The 19,783-nt window shown below is 38.7% G+C and overlaps 2 protein-coding genes across 2 annotated transcripts; one reads left to right on the plus strand and one right to left on the minus strand.

Annotated features, from left to right (window-relative positions):
* Positions 1-410: 410 nt before the first annotated feature.
* On the minus strand, positions 411-1,527 carry LOC130989548 (uncharacterized). Its single transcript, XM_057913525.1, has one exon. It carries the CDS (start codon positions 1,334-1,336, stop codon positions 560-562), a length of 777 nt encoding a protein of 258 aa, XP_057769508.1. The 5' UTR covers positions 1,337-1,527; the 3' UTR covers positions 411-559.
* A 12,634-nt stretch (positions 1,528-14,161) lies between these two features.
* Positions 14,162-19,363, plus strand: LOC130989559 (V-type proton ATPase catalytic subunit A-like). The gene is made up of 20 exons (XM_057913532.1): positions 14,162-14,498; positions 14,972-15,098; positions 15,313-15,368; positions 15,464-15,520; positions 15,653-15,764; positions 15,872-15,909; positions 16,016-16,117; positions 16,219-16,275; positions 16,376-16,447; positions 16,549-16,650; positions 16,758-16,820; positions 16,892-17,024; positions 17,342-17,448; positions 17,624-17,818; positions 17,910-17,996; positions 18,107-18,211; positions 18,387-18,484; positions 18,571-18,649; positions 18,780-18,868; positions 18,962-19,363. The coding sequence occupies exons 1-20, from the start codon at positions 14,421-14,423 to the stop codon at positions 19,074-19,076; spliced, it is 1,872 nt and encodes a 623-aa protein (XP_057769515.1). The 5' UTR covers positions 14,162-14,420; the 3' UTR covers positions 19,077-19,363.
* Positions 19,364-19,783: the final 420 nt, after the last annotated feature.

Consider the following 19,783-nt stretch of genomic DNA (forward strand, 5'->3'; position numbering starts at 1 on the left):
TAATTACATTTTTTAAAAATTTTCATGCCTAAAAGTAATGAGATATTTCTACTAACCCACTGTATATACTAACTACACTTTTCTCTTAATTTTAATTCTCAAAAGTAATGAGACATTATTAATGTGACGAAAATTTTCACTAATCCACTATATACACTAACTACACTTTTTCTTAATATTCGTCTTCAAAAATAATGAGACATTACTAATGCTAATGGGACAGAGGCAATATATCATAAGGAGTGTTTACTTTGAAAAATTAATCTTGATAGATAAAAATAGTAAGGTTAATTTTTTATTTACTTTGATAAATTAAAATTTTGGATATTCAAGGCCCTTAATTGTTTTTATCATTTAAATTAATTTTATTTGCTTCTTATCATATTAAAAATCACATTGAAAAAAAATTATTTTTAAGAATATTCAATCACACCTTTTATAAATCATGAAAATAAATACCATTAATAATAGTACCATTTTAAATGTGGTGCATAGAAAATTACTATTTCAACTATTAATTAAAAATTGGAGTAAAAAAAAAAGAAAAGGAAAAACTTGACTAGAATCTTTGTCGATTAAGAGCCTTTCTCAACAGAGACTCCCGCCCCGGAAACGGACTCCCCGCCGCGCCTCCGCCACTCGCCGGAGAAGAACTCTCCACGTCTTCCCTCGTTGTCCCGGCACTAGTCGCCTTCTCCCTCAGCCGCCTCACTCTCTCCCTCCTCTCTCCTCTCCTCCCCCCTCCACCGCTCTCGTTCCTCCGCTCCTCCCCCTCCTTCTTCAAACTCCCCTCACGCGCCGCCGCGCGGGGAATCCTGGCGCCCTTGGACGTCCCTAGCAGCCCGAAATCCACCTTGCTCCACCCGCTCTTATCCTCGTTGTCCCACCCAAACCTCTCGCTGATCTCGAGCAGCGCGCTTCCGCCGGAGGCGGCGGCTGCGGCGGCGGCGTTGCCGCTGAGAATGTTCTCCGCCGCCTCCCACTCGAGGCGGTCGCGGTAGACCGGGTCGGCCAGCACCCGGTCCGCCAGCCTGGCCCACTCCTCCGTATCGCCCGCCCGTAGATTCATCGACACCCATTTCAGATACGCCGACGGCAGGCTCCCCAGCATCCTCCCTTTGTATTTCCCGAAATCGATCACTCTATCGCGCGCCGGAGTTGCTGAGGCGCGCAAACTGCCGACGACGGCGGCGGCTCGATGCGAAATTCTCGAAGATATTGATGGAACGAAGCTGAATCTGACATTGAGATGCGGCGACTGCGACGGCGGCGGCGGAGTGAGAGGCTTTGAGGAGGAAACGGCGAATATTGGGAGTTTGATTGAAAGCGGACCCATCTTGAGATTAGGATAACGTATTCGACCTCATCTTCCATTATTCCTTTTTGTCCCTATTTTTTTCCAATTATTTTGCCATAGGTTTACCTGGCACAAGGAGCTCACGAGTATAAATGAGTCGAGTTTAATCGAACACCAATAAATTCGAGCTCAATTCATTTAAATATTAAAATGTTCGAACTCGACTCAAATTTGATGTGAGGTTTTATCTTATTATTTGAGCTCGACTCGTAAGATATTGGGAAAATTACACCTAAATACACAAATTTTGCCAAAAATTCATATTTGACGCGAAGTTAGGATTTTACATTTTAATACACCAACTTTCGTTGTTGTCCAAATTTGACACGACTTAATTCTTAAAAATTCAAAAAATAACACCTTTTTGTAAATAATTATACAAAGACTCACTTATAAAAGAAAACATCATAAGGAAATATCTTGTTTTGGTTTAAATGTCCCAAATAATAACATAAGTGGGTCTTTGTATAATTATTTAAAAAGGGGTTGTTTTTTGAATTTTTAAGAATTAAGTCGTGTCAAATTTGGACAACAACGAAAATTGGTGTATTAAAATGTAAAATCCTAACCTCGCGTCAAATATGGATTTTTGGCAAAGTTTGTGTATTTTCACGCAATTATCCCTAAGATATTCAATAATGTCGAATTCGAGATTGAGCTTGAACTCAACTTGTTAGATATTCGTATATAATAATGTTCGAACTCAAATTCATTAAGCTTTAAAAAAAAAACTTCTTAATTAATATGTTATTCGAGTTCGAGCTCGTCTCCTTTAAAGCTCGTATAGTAACTCGATTGAAGGTTTGCGAATAGGCTCGCAAACATGTTATTGAACAATCAAATCCGAACATATTTACCAGCTTAATGAGTCGAGTGCTATCAGACTCGAGCTCGAAATTAGGATCGAGTTCGGCTCATTTACTGTCGAATCGAGCTCTGCACGAGCTTTTATCGTGTCGAATCTCGAATTAGCTTGTGAATAGCTCTATTCATTTACAACCATAATTACTCACTACTTCCATAAAAAAATAGTCTTAAAATGAGACGACATAAAAAATAGTGTTAATAATTATAATTAATTGTATTGTGAGCGGAGAAAGGGGCCCATCATGTGATAGAAAGTTCCAACAATGCAAATGAACTAATTTTTGTGGACGTACCAAATAGTAAGAATGAATTATTTTTTGTGGACGGAGGGAGTATAATTTTTTTTTTAGAAGAAGAAAATATCACATTATTTCCTCCGTCTTTTATATTTATGCATGCAATTTTTTGACACGAATTTTAATAAAAAGCTTTTGAGAAAATTGTCGAAAATATTAATAGTGGGAAAAAAGGTATCACATTAAAGATAACATTGTTCAACACACCAATCAATTCTCATGCGTGACGTATTGTGTCAAACTATGAGTTGCTCTATTTGCCGTTTTATACATTAGTCCAACACATCAATCGATTATCATCTCTTATACTCCCTTCATCCACGAAACATCTTACTAAGTGAAGTGGAGGCAGAGTGTACTCGCTAGGGCTGTCGATCGGTTCGGGTTCGGTTACCCGTACCCGAATTTTCGGTTACCCGAACCCGAAATTGTCAAATTTCAATAACCGTTCCCGAACCGTTTTAGAAGTTCGGTTACCCAATACCCGCTTCGGTTAACCAATTGGGTTATTTGGGTATCCGAAATACCCATTTAAAAAATAAAATTCAAATAATTTTTGCTCTATCTACTCTAAAAGAAATTACAAATATATAATATATATTTACAAATATATTATATATATATATTAAATAATTTACAAATATATAATATATATGTAAATTTACAAATATAATATATATATTTACAAATATATAATATATTTGTAAATATATTATAATATAGGAGATATTGCCCCTAAATACACAAACTATGACTAAATTCTAGTTTATAACACCACCTTTAGATTTTGCCCCATAATACATAAACTTTCAAAAGTTTCTGGAATTTCCCATGCCCAAAGTATGGATATTCAGAAATTACCCCATTATAAAATTTATTGCACTTTGACCCCTAAAACTTTGATTTTAGACAAAAAGACAATTTATACCTAAAATATGTTAAAGTTTGGGCTTAAATGGTATATCGGCTGGAAACTTTCCTCGTGCCCGATAGGTTACTTCGGTAAACTGGGTCTGGACTGTGAGACAACGCCACGTACTTTTAAGCTAAAACAGAGCTAAAACAGTTAGATCCCGCGCTTCTCAAAATGGTATCAGAGCGGGGTTTTTATAGAGGAATTATGTAATTTTTAATTTTTTTTATGATTAACCTATGTGGGAGGAGACTCCACTGAAAATTATGGATCCGGACGAGTGTCCGAGATGTGTACCATACAGGAATTCTCTCCAACATTTGGAGAGCGAGACTACCCGTCTACTAGACGGTCTTTACTGGAACAATCGAGCCCTCGTTACCAACCTACGACGAGGAGAAGATGTCGAGATAATTCGTGATATTATCACGAGTATCCAATTCTACCATGAGAACCTCATGGGACTCGTCGCAACCAGGACGGCGATTGAACGAACCAGAGACGAGGCCCATCAGTCGCACGATTGATGGAACCAAAAGACAAGGCAGGAGTAGTTTATCCAAACTACCAAAAGATCGAGCCAAGCTCTTCCGACAACGTCAACTTGCGGGAGGTCCAAAAGACGGTGGAATATTATGGCGTCAAGCTATACGATCTACCGATGGAGTTGAGCAGAATATCACTCAAACAAGAGGAAACATTAACCCTCTTGCGTGATATCCAGAAAAGAATGGAGGAGATCGAAAGGCGAAAACCATGTTCCGGAAAAATTCGGAATCAATGGTCCAAGGACCCGACGAATCCATCCATATTTGATGCAACACCCAAAGAGTTGCAGCCGAAGGACATAATCCGAATCATGAAAGGCAAATATCATGAATAGCCTTGACAGAATCGGATTGGAAGATCTACAAGAGTTAGCAGAATCTTTTGCTAACCTCAATATGGTGGATCTAAAGATGAACCAAGGCGATGAGGTTCCCAAAACAGAGCCTCAAGGAGAAGAATCGTCAAAAAAAGGGTCAGCTCAAGACGATGCAAGCCAGTTCCAACGAACCAGGCGACGGAGGCCTCAGATGCAGGATACTCCTGTAGGAAAGGTCACACTAGAACCAATCCATCCATACGGATTGATCCTCAATCTTGACGAAGCCAGTTTCAAAGAATGGGAGGGTCTCATCGACGAATGGGCTTCATCATTAAAAGTCGTGATTGCCACAATTGATTACGACAAAAAAGAATTTGCCAGAGTCTTCGAAGCAAGCTTAGCAGGCATGGCAAAACAATACTGGGAAAAACTTGAAGTTTCGACCAGGGAAGAATTGTTTAGTAGCACGTCCTTATATGACATCATTAAGGAAATTACTAAACAAATTAAAATCCATTTCTTGGGATTGGGTTTTTTCGAGGGATCCGCAGAGGAGAAGCGCAAGAAATATCAACAGGCACTTTACAATCTAAGATTGATCGTGCTAGAGCCAAAAGCTCTCAATGAATTTCTGCGTCTGTACACCCTATATGTCCATATGGGGGAAGTGGAAGATCAGACGGCCATGGACCTTTTCTTTCCAAAGCTTCCAAGTCCATGGAGGGAAATGCTCATCAATGAGTATGTTTCACCAGGAGGATATCCACTTGACAGTGCTTCGAGGAGGATGTCTTATGTTCACAAAAAGCTGTCCGAATGGTGCCAGAAGGCGGCGGACCAGAGGAATCTCAAGAGACTGAGAAGACTCAACAAGAAATCTCCATTGATGTGCGACAACATTGATCTTCCAACAGAGATTGGTGCTGAGTTGCTGTATCAAAGGAGAAGCAGAAAGAAGCATAGGTACCAACCCTATGAAAGGAAGTCCAGAAGAAGTTCTTGGAAGCCAAGAACTATGTGGACCAGACAGAAGGCGCGCTCCTACAAATCAGGCCAGCGGAGCGGACCATCAAGGAACTGTTTCTCTTCGCAAAAGAGAGCCCCGGCGAGGAAAACTTTCAGGCGTACTCAAGCCAAAACAAATGAAAGTTTTAAGGATTGCAACTGCTGGACGTGCGGTGCAAAGGGGCATATTTCAACCAATTGCCCAGACAACGAGAAAATGAAAATAAGAAGATTCGAATCCACACCGGATATCGAATATGCTATCTACCATCAGGAATTGATACCCGTGTATCAATTCGAAGATATATCCTCTGATGAGAGTATATATGAGCAAGAAGAGATCTTTAGTTCTGAGGATTCGGAGATGACCGATGGATCAACCGGAGACGAGTCAGACTAAAGAAGAGCAAGAGGTTCACCACACCCAGAAGGAGGATCAGAATGGATTTACCAGCCATTTCCTGATTCCACAGGAAGAGGTGGTGAAGAAGCTCGTAAGAAAACTCAACCGGGAAACTGGAGAGGTACAAACATACCAAGGGTTTTCTAATGGGAGATTAAATCGAGTTTTAAATAGCTTGATTCCAGCCAAGAGGAAGCATCATGTGTATTTTGGTGTCACAAACCAAGAAACGGCGCTTCCAATTGAGATTACAAGTAATCAGGTGGAGATCCAGCTGATTCCTGCCGAAGATATTATGCAGGATCTTAAGAAAATGAAGCCAGAAGTCGCAAGAACGATGAAGTGGATTCATATTGGAGCAATTCAGTTGGTAATCAAATCGTCCCTCTCCCCAGGGACAGACCAACCGATTGACGTCGCACTTTGCGATAAAAGAATCAGAGATGCTAGAGCGTCAGTTCTTGGAGCATTCTCAGGAAATCTCTATGCCAAAAGGATTATAACCGAGTTCTATCCACAGATCTCTTATAATCTACAGGATTCATCCTTCAGTCGAGCCCTGACCCTCTATCAGGATTACAAAAAGAAGGAGCTTATGACGGGAGGAAATAGGCCATACTCACTGACTTATCAAGTCTCGTATGCCTTATCAAATTCCCATCACACGGAGTTATTTCTGGGAAAAGAATTTATAGAAATTCCAGAAATATTCAAGGAGGTTGCCAAGGCAGTCAATCCAAATCGAGTGGAGATTCCTCAGATCAGAGAAATCGACATCGATATTGGAGACAAGCCGGTGCTTAGCCATACCCAGAGTCTCAGACTAGGGGCACCAAGGCTATCATTTCAAGGAAATAGGCTAACTTCAGGGCCTATAACAAGGAGTTTCTCTCAGTCCTATGAGAGAAGGGCGATCCAGGAAACACCAGTTCCGGACATAAAAGTCAAACTCAAATGTCCAGAAGGATGGAGACAAGTTTCCACAAGATTTGATACAACAAGCAGGGAAAACAAGTTTCCTTGTAGTACGTTGTATTATTTGGCGAATCCAGGAGATAATCGATACATCGGAACTCTTGAGGTTGGAGGTTTTGAAATCCAAACCGAAGGTGAAGCCGGACAAGAAGCAGATGTCCTGATCTTAGGACGAGATTTCCTTGACAAATATAAACCATGGTCATGGAAATCAGGAGGAATGGAGATCACCATTGGACGACAAAGAGTGATGATCCAATGACCAGCCCATTCTCGATATACATCTCTGTAGGGATGTTATACGAGAAATACAAAGCAGAATATTTTGCTGCTTATGTGGATTCAGGAGCAGGAATCTGTACAGCAAAACGAGGAGTCTTTCCAGCAGAAGTGGAAGAAGATCTACCTCGAATTGCAGGAAGGGATTTCTCCAAAAAGATTTTACTTCTATCAAAAGGAGTAAAACAAACGGAAATATTGATCGGCGGAGCAGGACAGACACCTTGGTACAAGGTCAAGACTCCACCAATTTATTTCCATGATACCGGAGCAGATATATTATTCGGAAATAATTTTCTGCAAAGCTTCAAGCGATACATACAAGACAATGAAGCCAGGAGGCTAGTGTTCACAACCAATTGTGATCACAAGATCATTGTGCAAAGACTCAATGGAGCCTTTCATCGCTCGATGCCAATCAACTTCCGCAGCAAGCGTGGTGATGATGGCAGACTCCGGAGACCCCAAATGAAGGATCAAAGGAGATTCGGTGAAGTTTTGCTCAAATGCAGAACTGAGGGATTCCCAGATCTCTCTGAGGAAGAAACTCAAATCCTCAAAGTATCCCTGATATCACACAAAGATATCAAGGAAGAAGAACAGGTGTCCATTGCCGACGTCAAAAGGAGAATCCAGAAGTGTTACCACGAGGATCCTTTGGCATGGTGGGACAAGAACCAGCTCAGAGCCACCTTGAAAGTTAAAACTGGAAAGGAGCATGAGTTCGTAAGGTTCAGACCTATCCTGATGAACCCTCGAGATCAACAAGATATGATGAGTATAATCAAGGAACACCTTGATTTAAAGCTGATCGAAGAAGGAAGATCACCCTACAGCAGTCCTGGATTTCTGGTGAGAAATCATGGGGAGATCAAGCGAGGAAAGCCAAGATTGGTCATTAATTATAAAGGGATTAATGACATTCTTGAGTTCGATGGATATTTCATCCCAAGCAGAGAACACCTTATCAACTGCATCAGAAGTGCACGAGTATTCTCGAAGTTTGATTGCAAATCGGGGTTTTACCAGATTCGCATGGAGGAAGGGAGTAAGAAGTTCACAGCCTTCTCAACTCCTCAGGGACATTATGTTTGGAATGTCATGCCAATGGGGCTAGCCAACGCGCCTCAGATATTCCAAAGGAAGATGGATAATCTCTTCAAAGATTATTCTTCGTTTATGTTTGTTTATATTGATGACATTCTCATTGCATCAAAGAACATTCATGAACATGTTAAGCATCTGGAGATCTTTGCGGATGTTTGTCAACAAGAAGGACTAGTGCTGTCTGAAAAGAAGGCAGTCATAGCTACCCAGAAGATGGAGTTTCTGGGGATTGAGATCGATGAATCTGGAATAATTCTACAAGATCATATTGTGGAAAAAGTCCAGGGATTTCCGGAGGATCTCAAAGAGAAAAAACAGCTCCAAAGCTTTCTCGGAGTTGTCAATTTTGCAGGGATGTTTATCAAAAACCTTGCAGAACACAGAAAGATTTTCAGTCCACTACTGAAAAAAGATGTTCCTTTCATATGGAAAGAGGAGCATCGGGAGGGTATGAAGAAGTTGAAAGAAATTTGCAAAAATCTCCCGAAACTTTCAATACCACAAGACGAGGATGACTTGGTCCTCTACACCGATGCGAGTGATTCATGGTGGGCAGCAGTGCTCACAAAGATCACCCCTTATGGAGAAGAACCTTGCAGATACTGTAGCGGTCTTTTCTCCAACGACGAGGCTGTGCGATGGCACATAAACGAGAAAGAGTTTTTTGCAGTCAGGAAGGCGTTCAAAAAATGGCCGCTATTCTTACTTGCTAAAAAATTTGTTTTGAAAGTAGATAACACTAACGTTAAAGCTTTCTTAACTAAAAAGATTGAATCTAAACCTGAAAAGGCTAGATTAATTAGATGGCAAGCAGAATGCCAATATTATGATTATGATATTGTCATTTTAAAATCTGATCAGAATGTTCTTGCAGATTTCCTTACAAGGGATGGAGCTCCCTGAAGTGGAGGCCATCGAGGCAATACAGGGGCAGCTCTTTGAAAGTCTAGAGCTGCTACAACAGGAGTGGCACAAGTGTGTGCTGCATACCAAACAGGCAGGAAAGATACAAGCGGCTGACGAAGCCAAAGTATCTAGCCAAATCGATGTCTGCTTCATGAAGATGTTCAATCTTCAGGAAGCAACCAACAAGCCGCTCTTGCGCGCTGTCCGTGAAAATCGGGCTAAAGCAATGCTTTCCGTACAGGGCGGATTACCTGTAGCAGGGGATTCAAGTACCCCTAGCACAAGTCCTGAGACAATGGTTTCACAGCCAGACTCTCGAGGAAAAGATGTTGTTAAGGGGTCACACCCTGAATCAACATGTCAATCCTCCACCTCTGGGGTAAAAGAGGGAGAGATCAATCTTAGGCCCATGACAGGCCAAGTTAAGGTTGATACTGACTTTTTTGAAATTTCTCCTTCTTGGCAGATGTACCAGGACAGGTGGAAGAAACTTCTCACAAGGAAGGGCATTAATCCGAGAAATTGCCGGGTTGATGTTGCTGGAAAATATCCAAGGGTTTGGACGACTCCAGGAGCCAATCCAAACGATGTCAAGGAATGGTATGAGTTTGGGGCTTTGGCCTCAGTTTATACCACCGCCCCAGCCTTCACCGAAATCAAGGGTCTACCAAAATGGATCCAGAAAACGGTGTTCGACACATGGGAGAACAACGAGTCCCTCAAAAGGGGAGATGTTCTGGAATTGTACTGTTTCAGTGCAGCGCCAGAGCCAGTCGGAAAAGGAATCCGTGAAGCTTTTCACTTCATCAAGCTTCGGAGACCTGATACGGGAGCCCTTAACCGGATCAAAGTTCCCGACTTCCAGGCCGCAATCGTCTCAACATTCACGGAGGATCAAATCTCCACTAGACGAGCATGGGGTCTATGGGTCTGTCTCACAGAGATGGACAAAATGAAGTCCAGATTTAAGTTCTACCAAAGCTCGGATCTGGGAACGTTCCCAGTCAATACCATGACAGGAACAACAACTCCTTTTGCCGAACAATCTTTCGAGAAGAAACGGCTAATGTTGTGGGAGAACAAGATTGCGGGGAGCCAGGAGACTCGTCGCAAGTTTTGCAATATGGCTCATCTGGGCCATTGGATCGAGAAAGTCTGCGATCAATGCTCATCGCAGAAGGAGCCAGAATTCGGCAAAGGATTCTTTCCAAAGCCGGATAAAAGGAGGTTCCGGTCTGATGAACATGATAAGCATCAGACTCCAAAGGGAAGGACACCTCGGGCACCAAAAAAGGAAGGTGGCCGACAAAGCTAAGTGAATCATGTGATTCACAGCAAGGATCGCACCCACAAAAGAAACGACAAAAGTGGGTGGAAGAACAGGAGGACCACTCACTAAATGCTCCAGGACAAAAGTGAGTGGAAGAGAAAAGCAGCCGGCCCCTACCAGCATTATCACAAGACGATAAAGCAAGGGTCCAGTACCATGTGATGCCACTAACAAGTGTCGGCAATCAAGGCCGACAAAAGAAGGTGGATGTCATATTCAAGCAAGCTGGCCACGAGGATGGAATCCGAGGCCAACAACCAAGCAATTATAGAGGAGATCAAACCTCTATATAAACCCAAGTGCTGGAGAGAAGAAGATCATCAGAAAATTCACCCCATTTCACACAACACACATCTTCTCTCTAGAAAAATTTTCTTTGTATTTTTATTTTTGTTTTCAAAGTTTTCTAGTTTTAAGTTTTAATTTTTATTTTTATGTACACAAGTATTAGCTACTATGTGTAGCTAAACAAGTTAGTCTCCTCCCTTGGGGAGTTTTTATGAAATAAATTAATTATTATATAATTCCTCTATAAACGCTTAGTTTTTGTCCAACTATTCCGGGTTGAGTAAAAATACTTTCTTTATTTTTCCAACATATTATTTAGTCGGCACTTAGTGAAGGAGAAGGGTTGCAACCATCTCTTGCGAGTGTGTGGTTGGTGCGTGCCGGGTGGGCAGACGAGCCGTAAAACGCAACAAGACCGACTCCTGAAGAAGACCAGTCGACAAAGGTATAATGTTGGTTTAATTTAAGAATTATTTTGAAGTGTTACGGAAGCATGTTGGGCCTGATTAATTGTTAAACTGTTTTATAATTCATTATAAGGGTATTTTTGTCTTGGCTTTGTATTTGTTGGGGTTATTCTGCAATTTTTATTATGTTGGGGATAGTTTAGAATTTTCAGAAGATGGTCATGGGAGAAACCAGAAGAATTGTAAAGTTGGTGTATTATGGGGCAAAAACTAAAGATGATGTTAAATTCTAGAAAATTGGGAAAGTTGATGTATTTATAGGCCAATACTCCTATAATATATATGTAAATTATTTGTAAATATATAATACGGAGTATATATTATATATATAATATATTTGTAAATATATAATATATATGTAAATTTACAAATATATAATATATATGTAAATTTACAAATATAATTTACAAATATATTATATATAATATATATATATATATATATAATAATTTACAAATATATATATATATTAAATAATTTACAAATATATTTATATATTAATTTACAAATATATAATATATTATATATGATATATTGATAATATATATATTAAATAATTAATAAAATAATTTTCGGTTATTCGGTTAACCCGATCGGTTTTTCGGGTTAACCGATAACCGAAATTTTCAAAAAAACAATAACCGAAACCGATCCATTACCCGAAATTTTCGGTTATTGGATACCTAAACCCGGGAATTTCGATTCGGTTAATTGGATACCCAAAACCCGATAACCATTTAGACAGCTCGCCACTTCATCCTAATATATAAGGTCTAGACTCTAGAGTCCAATTTCCTTCGTTATCAAATCCGCTGGCCCAATTTATAATTTTATCTTTTATATCTTTTATTTAAAGAATTTGTTTCCTAATTATGCTATGATTGTTTTACGTTTGTGTAGGCCTTTAAATACGAATGCTTTAATTTTTTTAGAAATAAAATTTACATATTTTCTTCTGGCAAAGAACGTTTGTCTTTTGCGTTTTTGTTCCTGTATCAAATGTATCGCATTGCTCAAATTATAATGAAATAATAAATGTTTTGTAAATCGAAAAGTTAAAAGAATGATAATTATATTGGACTAATACATCTAAGATTATATGCTAAGTAGGAGTGTTGATTAAATTTACGGGTTATATAACTATATCTTAGAATACGAAACTAAACGCATGGATGCGTAAATAAAGTCGTTGAAATGACACTCCTATTTATATTTATTAACCAATGGAGATCATTGGATTCGTTTTTGATGATGATTACCTTTATTCATCACAACATATCAAGACTCTAACCTATAAATACAATAATTCAGCTCAGAATATTTCAAACTATTCGTCAGCTTTTAGCTATGTAACAAAAATATAGATGGCCCATTCCTTTTTAGTACGGTATCGCATTTCTGATTTATTTCATGTGCAATACATCCACTACTATTAACTTTACATTTTTATTTTATTTTAGCCAATGAATTCCCTTCTTTTTTTCGATCAATTGGTTCAACATTCATACATACGATGTACTATAAAATGGTTCGAATAATTTAATTATTAAAACGTGACACACGCTTTAAATGAGATGATAGGCCGTAAACGAGTCATAAGTAAAGTTTGATGATGACACTATTAGACTTTTTAGCTCGTGATCGAACTTGTTAAATATGAACTAGTTTAAAGATATAAAGTTATTGTCTTAACATAACTTAGTATTTTATACTGTGATTATTAATAAGCATATTTAATATTGAATCAATTTATTATAGTAGAATGATTAATTTAAGTAAAACTATTTCTCATTTCACATGATAATCGTTTCTTAGATGTGATTAAGGTGTATAACGTAATAACATTGTAAGCCAAACACTAATGATGTATCAATTTATTTTTTTATGACACTCTTCACATTAATTTATATATATATATATATATATATATATATATAGGGTGCGGTTATAGTGAGAACCACACTTATCGTGAGAACATAAGAACCATTAAAATCAATGCATCTACTATATAAATTAATGCATTTGCTATTAAATTTAATGCATCCGAAAATAATAAAAATTTTGCTCCCTTCAGGATTCGAACTCAGGATCTGCATTCATCCACCAAGATGATGCACGACCGTAGATCTTGATAATCGAATGGCTTAAAATGGTTATCTGTTCTAATTTTATTTAGTGGTTCTTATTTGAACCTCTCCCTATATATATATATATATATATATATATATATTACGCATTCATCCCCACGAAATTGAGTCGTATTTCTTTTCGAACCGTTCCAACAAAGTTGAGTCATTTTTCTTTTTGAAATAAATTAAAGCTACTATTTACACCTTATTTTTCTTAAATACATTATTCTCTCTTTCATTTTATTTTTTCACTAAACACTAGTGATGAATTCAGAAAAGTATACCTAGATCCTACGCTATATGATGGGTTTAATCACCTGTTTGCTGAAAATCGAGACAGAGAACACAATACGAAAAGAAGTAGCTATTGTATTAATTAGATCGCGTAACCAGTGAATACAAATGAAGGGACTATATATAGAGAGCTGAATCAGGGGTATTTCAGTATTTTCCCATACAAGGCATGCGCTCCCCATGTACTGGCTAACGGCCCCTAGCTAGGTATATAGACGGCGGAGAGTGCCAATAGGTGTCAGACTTTTGCCGTCTTCTTCCAGTGATGACGTAGTGCACGAGTGTCAATAAGTAGCACTGTTAACCGTGGGTGCTCCAAGCTCCTTCCTTGAGATACAGTTTTGTCACTCGTGGAACCGTCTAACGAACATTATTCCTGATAAACATTTCTCCGCTCTCCAACCTTGTAGTGTTGATCCGCTGAAGAATACAACTCTGTGAGAATACACATGTCGCGGTCACAGAACCTCCGCCATCTGCTCATCATCAACTAATTCTTTAAATTTCGTGTCCCGAAAGGAAACGTGTCACGGGAGTGGGACGGAGGGAGTATATAATTCTATTATCAATTACTTGGGCCTGGCCCATTTAATAAATCCTTTCCATATTTATGCTAATGCAATCTAGCGCGTCATACCGTATTATTAAGATGGAGTTTGGACCACTATTATTATTTTACGTGGCGCAATCACATTGGTTGTTCTCTTAAGGCGAAAAAAAGTGAGAAAGCAGAGGATCTATCCCCTTATGAGAAACCAAATCAGTGAGTAACTAGCTCCAGCAGCAACTACCCACATCAATCCGTTCACGTTCTCCTCTCCCTCCTTCCCTCTCTTTCTCTCTCTCCACACACTCGCAAAAATCCAAAATCGGTGCAAGATTTGATCTGAAGACCTCTTCTCGTCGATCATCCCGACCTTGATTCGATCACAAAATATGCCGTCCGTCTACGGAGGTCCGCTCACAACGTTCGAGGATGCTGAGAAGGAGAGCGAGTATGGATACGTTCGCAAGGTGAGCTTTAACGGTTATGCTAGACGTTCAATTTCAATTTCCTTACTTAATTTGCTATGTATTCGTTGTCACTGCTTCCGCTCCAATTAGGATGCAGCCGTTTCCTTCTGCTTTGGATCTGATCTTTGAAAATAAATTGTATCTCTCTTTTTCTTTCAGTAATTTAGTAGTTTGGATCGGATGCTTGTTTTGCCTGATTTGGAAATTGCTCCACCATCTGTACTTTCGCTCGCTTGTAATTGATCCAGTCTATTCATATATGATATATGTGTAGCTTAATTGCAAAAAAACATGAATCGTTGGCATCCGATCCACCATTGAGTGAAAGATATTGGAATACAACTTTGATTTAAGCTGAAAAGCTGGAACTTTTATTGCAGCCAGAGATTTATTTTTGCCGAGATGTTTGATAGCATTATCATTCTTTTGTAATTACATATGTTTTATCCCTTACATTCATGCGTGTTTTATAGGTATCTGGACCAGTGGTTGTTGCTGATGGAATGGCTGGAGCTGCTATGTATGAGCTAGTTCGTGTTGGACACGACAATCTTATTGGAGAAATTATTCGGTTGGAAGGAGATTCCGCCACAATTCAGGGTTAGTTCTATTGATAAATATTAAGTCCACTGTAGATGTTCTTAAAGTATCCATACTGTTTGATGTATGACATACCTGTTGGATTCATGAACCTGGTGTTTTACTGTGTGATTGACTTCACAGACATGAGAAAGATATCTTCTTTCTTATTTGTGCTCATTCTGATCAAAATTTACATGTTAGTTACCATAGTCATTTTGTGCTTTTATTGCAGTGTATGAGGAAACAGCTGGACTCATGGTGAATGATCCAGTTCTTCGAACACACAAGGTTCTCAAATATCATACATTTAAATTTTAAATTACGTATTGATCTTATTATCAACTTGAAAACTGAACCCTTTACTCATTGACCGATTTTTACAGCCTCTGTCAGTTGAATTGGGTCCTGGAATTTTGGGAAATATATTTGATGGTATTCAGGTTGGTTAACTTCTGCATCTTTCAAATTATCATAATTTAACAGTATAGGCGTAGGATTCTGATTTTAGCCTGTTGTATGAGAGTATTCTGATTGTTGTTCTTGCTTTGCCTTTGGGTTAATATTAAATGCAGAGGCCTCTCAGAACCATCGCAATAAAATCTGGTGATGTGTACATTCCTCGTGGTGTATCAGTCCCAGCACTCGACAAAGATATACTTTGGGAATTTCAACCAAAGAAAATAGGTTTGATAACCACTCAAGTTATCATAAATGTCTTTGTATTTTGTAGAGGTAGAAATGCACCACAAAGCATTGCTCCTAACCGATTTTATTATAATTTTTAATGGCAGGAGAGGGAGATCTTTTGACAGGAGGTGACTTATATGCGGTGAGTTTGTCAGTCATCCCGCCTCTAGTATCTAATAGTTGCTTGATAAAATGCTACTGTTGAATTTTCGAGCTCTTCTTACTTTTTACATTAACTCTCTTTGCAGACTGTACATGAGAACAGTTTAATGCAACATCATGTTGCTCTTCCTCCCGACGCAATGGGGAAGATAACCTACGTAGCCCCTGCTGGTCAATACTCATTGAAGGTTTCAATCTATCCTGGTGGAGCACATGCTTCATCCCAACCATCTATATATCCGTGAGGAAATATCTAACTATTGCACACTTGATTTCTGACTGTTTGCAGGACACTGTTCTTGAGCTTGAGTTCCAAGGAGTGAAAAAACAATTTACCATGCTTCAGGTCAGCCTTTAGATCGAGGATAGTTTAGCATGTGTCTGACTAATGAATATTTTCTATGGAACGAGCAAGAAGCTCAATTTGATATGCCTACTTATTGCAGACCTGGCCTGTGCGTACACCTAGGCCTGTGGCTTCAAAGCTTGCTGCTGATACTCCTCTCTTGACCGGACAGGTGAATACTTATAAATAGGATATATCTGTCCAACAAATATGTTTTCAGTGTGTCAATCTGATTATCTGAAGTCTTGCATCTGATTATCTGCTTCCATTCAGCGTGTTCTTGATGCTCTATTCCCCTCTGTGCTTGGCGGTACTTGTGCCATTCCTGGTGCATTTGGTTGTGGAAAAACTGTCATCAGTCAGGCACTCTCCAAGGTGAACTTCATCAACTAGCATTGACTTCTTCTCATAAATTTTGTTGCAAATATTTTTAATCAAGTTATAAAACTTCTAATCGGGTTTTCTTTTGCTACAAAATGCAGTACTCTAATTCTGATACTGTTGTTTATGTTGGATGTGGAGAAAGAGGAAATGAAATGGCTGAGGTATGGAATTTGGTTGCTTGTTTAATCATCCTTGGGGTAATCAAAGTGTCTGACCTATGTATTATCTACAGGTGCTTATGGATTTCCCTCAATTGACAATGACCCTGCCTGATGGTAGGGAGGAATCGGTCATGAAACGTACCACACTTGTGGCTAACACCTCAAACATGCCTGTGGCTGCTCGTGAGGCTTCAATTTATACAGGTAACTATTATAATCACTGGGTTCACACTTCAGTAATGGATATGATCCAATTTCCTATATCCTAATGAGTAAACATAGTGTTTTTAGCGGCAAGTTGCACCCTTTGATTATCACAGTAAGGGTCGATTTATTTGGTTAAATTGATTTAAGCTAGTGTATAAATAGAGTAACCTTACATTAGTGAATTAATTAGAGTGATTTTGCCAGGAAAAGAAAATAAATGAAGCTATACTCTTCAACATGCTTTTCAATTGAAATTGATGCAAGGTCTGCTGCACATGCAATGTTATATCATATGTAACCTCGGCTTGTTTCAGGAATTACTATTGCTGAATACTTTAGAGATATGGGCTACAATGTCAGTATGATGGCAGATTCAACATCTCGTTGGGCAGAGGCATTGCGTGAAATTTCCGGTCGATTGGTATGTATACCAAAATTTCTTCGCCATTCAAATAAGTGGTCCATATATTTTCATTCATGTTCATTCTTTATTTATATTTTGTTGTCTGTTTTAATACCTTCAACTATTTTACTGGCCTTTGTATTGGTTGCTTATTTACTAATTACTATGTTGACATGCATTATTCTGTGTGCAGGCTGAGATGCCTGCTGACAGTGGATATCCTGCTTATTTGGCGGCACGTTTGGCATCTTTCTATGAGCGTGCTGGAAAAGTTAAATGTCTTGGTGGACCTGAAAGAACTGGAAGTGTCACTATTGTGGGCGCCGTTTCTCCCCCCGGAGGAGATTTCTCTGATCCTGTCACATCTGCAACTCTCAGTATTGTTCAAGTAAAGTTTTTTTCAGATAATGAATTGCTAGCAAATGCCCACCAAGACAACTCCAACTCTAATGTGGAGTTTATGTTTTTTCACATTTCAGGTTTTCTGGGGTCTAGACAAAAAACTCGCTCAGAGAAAACATTTTCCTTCTGTCAACTGGCTCATTTCTTACTCAAAGTATTCAGGGGTATGTTTCATCCTGTGGATATAATAAAGACCTTTTCTTGTGTTTTTACTTTCTTCTTCTGATTAAATGGATCTCTTTGTCGGCATGCTGAAATTTGATCATTTTCTCAGGCACTGGAATCCTTCTATGAGAAATTTGATTCAGATTTTATTAACATAAGGACAAAAGCTCGTGAAGTGCTTCAGAGAGAGGATGATTTGAATGAAATTGTGCAGGTACATGGTGCCATTTATTTTTTCTATCCTTGCCATGCACATATATGATTGAGTCCACAAGCAAAATAAGGATTATACGACTCGAAGAAATTGTTATATATACCTTAAACTCCTGAGTCCTGAGTGCAGCAAAATTTCTTTTCGGAATTTAATTTAGATGTTTGGCTTCTTGTAGCTTGTTGGAAAAGATGCTCTAGCTGAAACAGATAAAATTATTTTGGAAACTGCAAAACTCTTGAGGGAGGACTATCTTGCTCAGAATGCATTTACACCGTGAGTGTTTGCCTACTATTTTGAATAATGTATTCATACAGATTGTTTTAATTTTAAGAGTTACATTCTTGTTTTTGTGGCTACAGGTACGATAAGTTCTGCCCATTCTATAAGTCTGTTTGGATGATGCGCAACATCATTCATTTCTACAATTTGGCTAATCAGGTGAAGTAAAAGGCACATTTCCCCCTATATTGTCTCGTCTACTTAAAAAATTGGTGGCTGACTTGATGGTTGCAGCAAGAAGTGGTTTAACTGATTAGATCTCGATTTTTAACTGTGAATTGATGTGCAGGCGGTGGAGCGAGGTGCTGGTATGGACGGACAGAAGATATCCTACACCCTTATCAAGCACCGTCTAGGAGATTTGTTCTACCGTTTGGTGTAAGTTAAATCGAACCCAAGGATCCGAGAACATGCTTGCTACTTTTCATTTTGAGTATGATATTCATCCGTGGTCGTTTGAAAATGGTGCAGTTCCCAGAAGTTCGAGGATCCAGCAGAAGGGGAGGAAGCCCTGATCGCGAAATTCCAGAAACTCCACGACGATTTGACTGCTGGTTTCCGCAATCTTGAGGACGAAACTCGGTGATTAGTGCATCGTTGTAGATGATGCTGTTATTTGTTATGTATTGGAGCTGAGTTGGTTGTGGTGAAGAAAGCAATGAGGCATGGTAGTGGTGAAGTTTTTACTTGAGATGATGGACATTGTCTGTGTAGCTTTCTTTATTTATATTTGTAGATGCCCCATGATTTTTGGTCACTAATAAGAGGGCATCAATCGAGTATATTTATTTCCACACGTGTTTTGTCGTATGAATAAATTGTAGCACTGATATTTTACATGCCCCATTATTTATTATAGCGATTGCGTGTCTATTCTATTTGTTTAATTTTTTACTAGTATTCTACTCAATCATCTACATTTTTTTTTACTCTTCTTGAACATGATTGGAACTTGGAAGTCCAGCAAGCAATTAACACGATTTTCTGAAAGCTTGGTCATATTTTCGAATTCTATCAAAAAATTATGTCAAACTTCTCATTTCACCCTTACTACAAATCTAAGTTCTTTAGTTGTTCAATTTTCTTTGTAATCATTAAGAATAAAATGAATAATGAATATAAATGATACTCCTTTATGTAGGCAAAACCTGTTTCAAAGACAGAAGAAAAAAAGAAAAAAAAAAGGTTTCATCAACAAATATATACTGTATATACTTTAGTTTGGCACTCCAAGCATCATTACGTACTTGGATGGAAGAACTTAGAACTGTCAAAAAGCTCAAAACTTAACAA

The sequence above is a fragment of the Salvia miltiorrhiza genome, chromosome 1 (genome assembly GCF_028751815.1).
Source record: "Salvia miltiorrhiza cultivar Shanhuang (shh) chromosome 1, IMPLAD_Smil_shh, whole genome shotgun sequence".
Taxonomy (NCBI): Eukaryota; Viridiplantae; Streptophyta; class Magnoliopsida; order Lamiales; family Lamiaceae; genus Salvia; species Salvia miltiorrhiza.